Genomic DNA, 2298 nt, shown 5'->3' with positions numbered 1-2298 from the left:
TCCGCCAGACCAGAGGGACGAGGCGCCGCTCACCAGATAACTACGTCGCCGCCGCCAGGGGGCCGTGCCCGCCGCTCCGGGTGTCCCCTGAGCGCCCCCCACGCCCTCTGTGCGCCCACGTTCCCTGTGCGCTGCCCGCTGCTAAAGCTGCCGCCAGGGGGCGCCCCGGCGCGGGAGGTTGAAGGGAACCTGCGGTAATTGGGGGGAAAGACCTGGCGCGAAAGTCTGTCGGGCGTCCCCTAAATATTTCTATTTTTGTATTTGCTACCCAGCCACCTCCCCTTCTCTAAGTATGTTTCCCGCCGCCCAGGCTGCGCGTCCCGCCTCTGTCCTGAGCTCTTGGTCTCCCCGAAGACAATCCCCTCTCTCTCAGACCATTCCTCTGGGGTCTGGGGCCCTGGCTGTAAGCCCTCAGGCCCGGGTTACTCGGCTGAACCACGTGGCCAGAAGCAACGGAGAACCACAACAAAGAGAGAAGGGAAAGGTGTGCGCTAGTGCTTTGTGCGGGAGGGAATGTCACCCCCGAGGTTCCTGCTGCTGCTCTTTTTTCTTTCATCCCTGTTCTTTTCTTTAAACGAGAGTAAGGGAAGGTGGCAATTTTTCTCTTAGCCTGAGCTTGTTAGGCGCCCTATCTGAGGAGACTGGAAGAATGGAGGTCTGAGGAGAAATGTCAGGAGGGCGGATGGAGAGCGCTGGCTGCTGCGGGTGTTTGTGAGATTTTTTTCTGCGTGCGGGAGCAAGGCCGATAGGACTGTGGCCGCCTTCCTCTGGAAGGACAAAGCAGAGGTGGGAAGAGGTGGCGGCCTCGCCTCCTCTCTCTCGGCTCACCACCATTCTCTTTTGATTTTTGGTTTTGGATGGAGGCGTCTTGTATATATATGCAAGAAGTTATGGCTAATGAGGTTGCCACAGCCTGGCCAGGGAAGGAAAGGGAAACGAAGGGAAGGGAAGGGCAAGTTTAACAGATCGCTGGAGTATTTGAAGAAGCGTTTTCAGCTCAGTTTTTCAACTACCGGGTTCCACCCCATCTGGGAAATACTTGAATCTCTAGATATATGCTATTATCCTGAAGCATTTCCTCAGACACTTTTATGAGTTCAGACTCTATTCCCCTCACCCCTTTCCCTTCTCGCTTTCCTATTCCTCTGGTAAAATGGTTCTTGGCATATTTCTCACGCGTGTCTATTGCGCCTTCGCCTCTGCAAAGCCACCGCTGCGTTGTTGAGACCCGTTCTGCCAACCCCGGCTACTGGAGGGGTTTCCTTGAACTTGCAGAAAGGCACATCAAAACCCACCAGTGTTAACTGCCACGTCAATTTTGATGCTAATAATGTGCAGATTATGACGAAAATTGCCAATCATGCTCTCTGATGGACCTCCTTTGAATGTGGAATTGGAGAAAAGTTCCCCGCACGGAGACCTGCTGTCAAGTACTAACAACCCGCTAAGGGAAGTCATTAGGAGAGACGGATAAGAGACTCGGTACATAAAACATTGTTCTTGGTGCATAGAATGTATGTTATTTAATGTTATCTCTGTTACCTGAAGTGATTTCGCAGAAGAAAGCCACGTTCTTATCATCTCAATTGCCAATTTTCATTTTGGTAACTTGGACGCCCTGGGTAGACTTTTCTCTGTTAAGTTGATATTCCACCAATGTGAACAGCCTCATTAAATCAAGCCCAGATATTTCCATAATGCTCCCCGCAGAGCCACTTCGCTCCTCACATAATGAGATTTTCTGAAGAGTTGAAGCCCTAAAATAACTTGCTAGTGCATGTTTAGACTCAGTGAAGTGGGTGTGTATTTAAATGTAGGTGTGCTACCTACATATTTGTGTATGTGTGTGAATATATGTATGTATATATGTATATACATATATATATCAGTTCTCTTAAATACATACACATGTAAGAGATACACACACATCCACATATACCCATTGGCACAATTTTCTGTGAGTTATTTCAAATTTGTGTTCTGGCATATTTTTACTTTAAAGACACTGGATTTGAAAATTCATTTTCTAAAAATAAACTTTCAGGCAACTTTTTAAAGAATTCACTTTCCAGGAGAAATTATTTTCATCAAATGGAAAATATTTCAAGGGGAAACAGCATTTCCTTCTGGGGTCTATTAAAATATTCCCATAAAATATTAGAGAACTTTCCAATGAAATAATAATGATCTAAAGCTAAACTTTTTGTTTTCTTTTTTTTCTTTAAAGAGATGAGACTACTTATGTTAAATATTGATTATACCAGCTCTTACTGAGTTTACATGAAAAATATTAATATA

General features: G+C 46.3%; 1 protein-coding gene across 1 annotated transcript in view; it reads left to right on the top strand.

Moving 5' to 3' along the window:
* Positions 1–182, top strand: part of EVX2 (even-skipped homeobox 2) — a 3796-nt gene extending 3614 nt beyond the window's left edge. Inside the window, exon 5 of the mRNA XM_015596450.1 lies at positions 9–182. Coding sequence (XP_015451936.1) covers positions 9–182 — 174 coding nt within the window. The remainder of the gene's footprint in view (positions 1–8) is intronic.
* Positions 183–2298: the final 2116 nt, after the last annotated feature.

This window comes from Pteropus alecto, unplaced genomic scaffold (assembly GCF_000325575.1).
Source record: "Pteropus alecto unplaced genomic scaffold, ASM32557v1 scaffold3, whole genome shotgun sequence".
NCBI lineage: Eukaryota > Metazoa > Chordata > Mammalia > Chiroptera > Pteropodidae > Pteropus > Pteropus alecto.
Note: the sequence above shows the minus strand (reverse complement) of the source record. Positions and strands in the feature narration are given on the sequence as shown.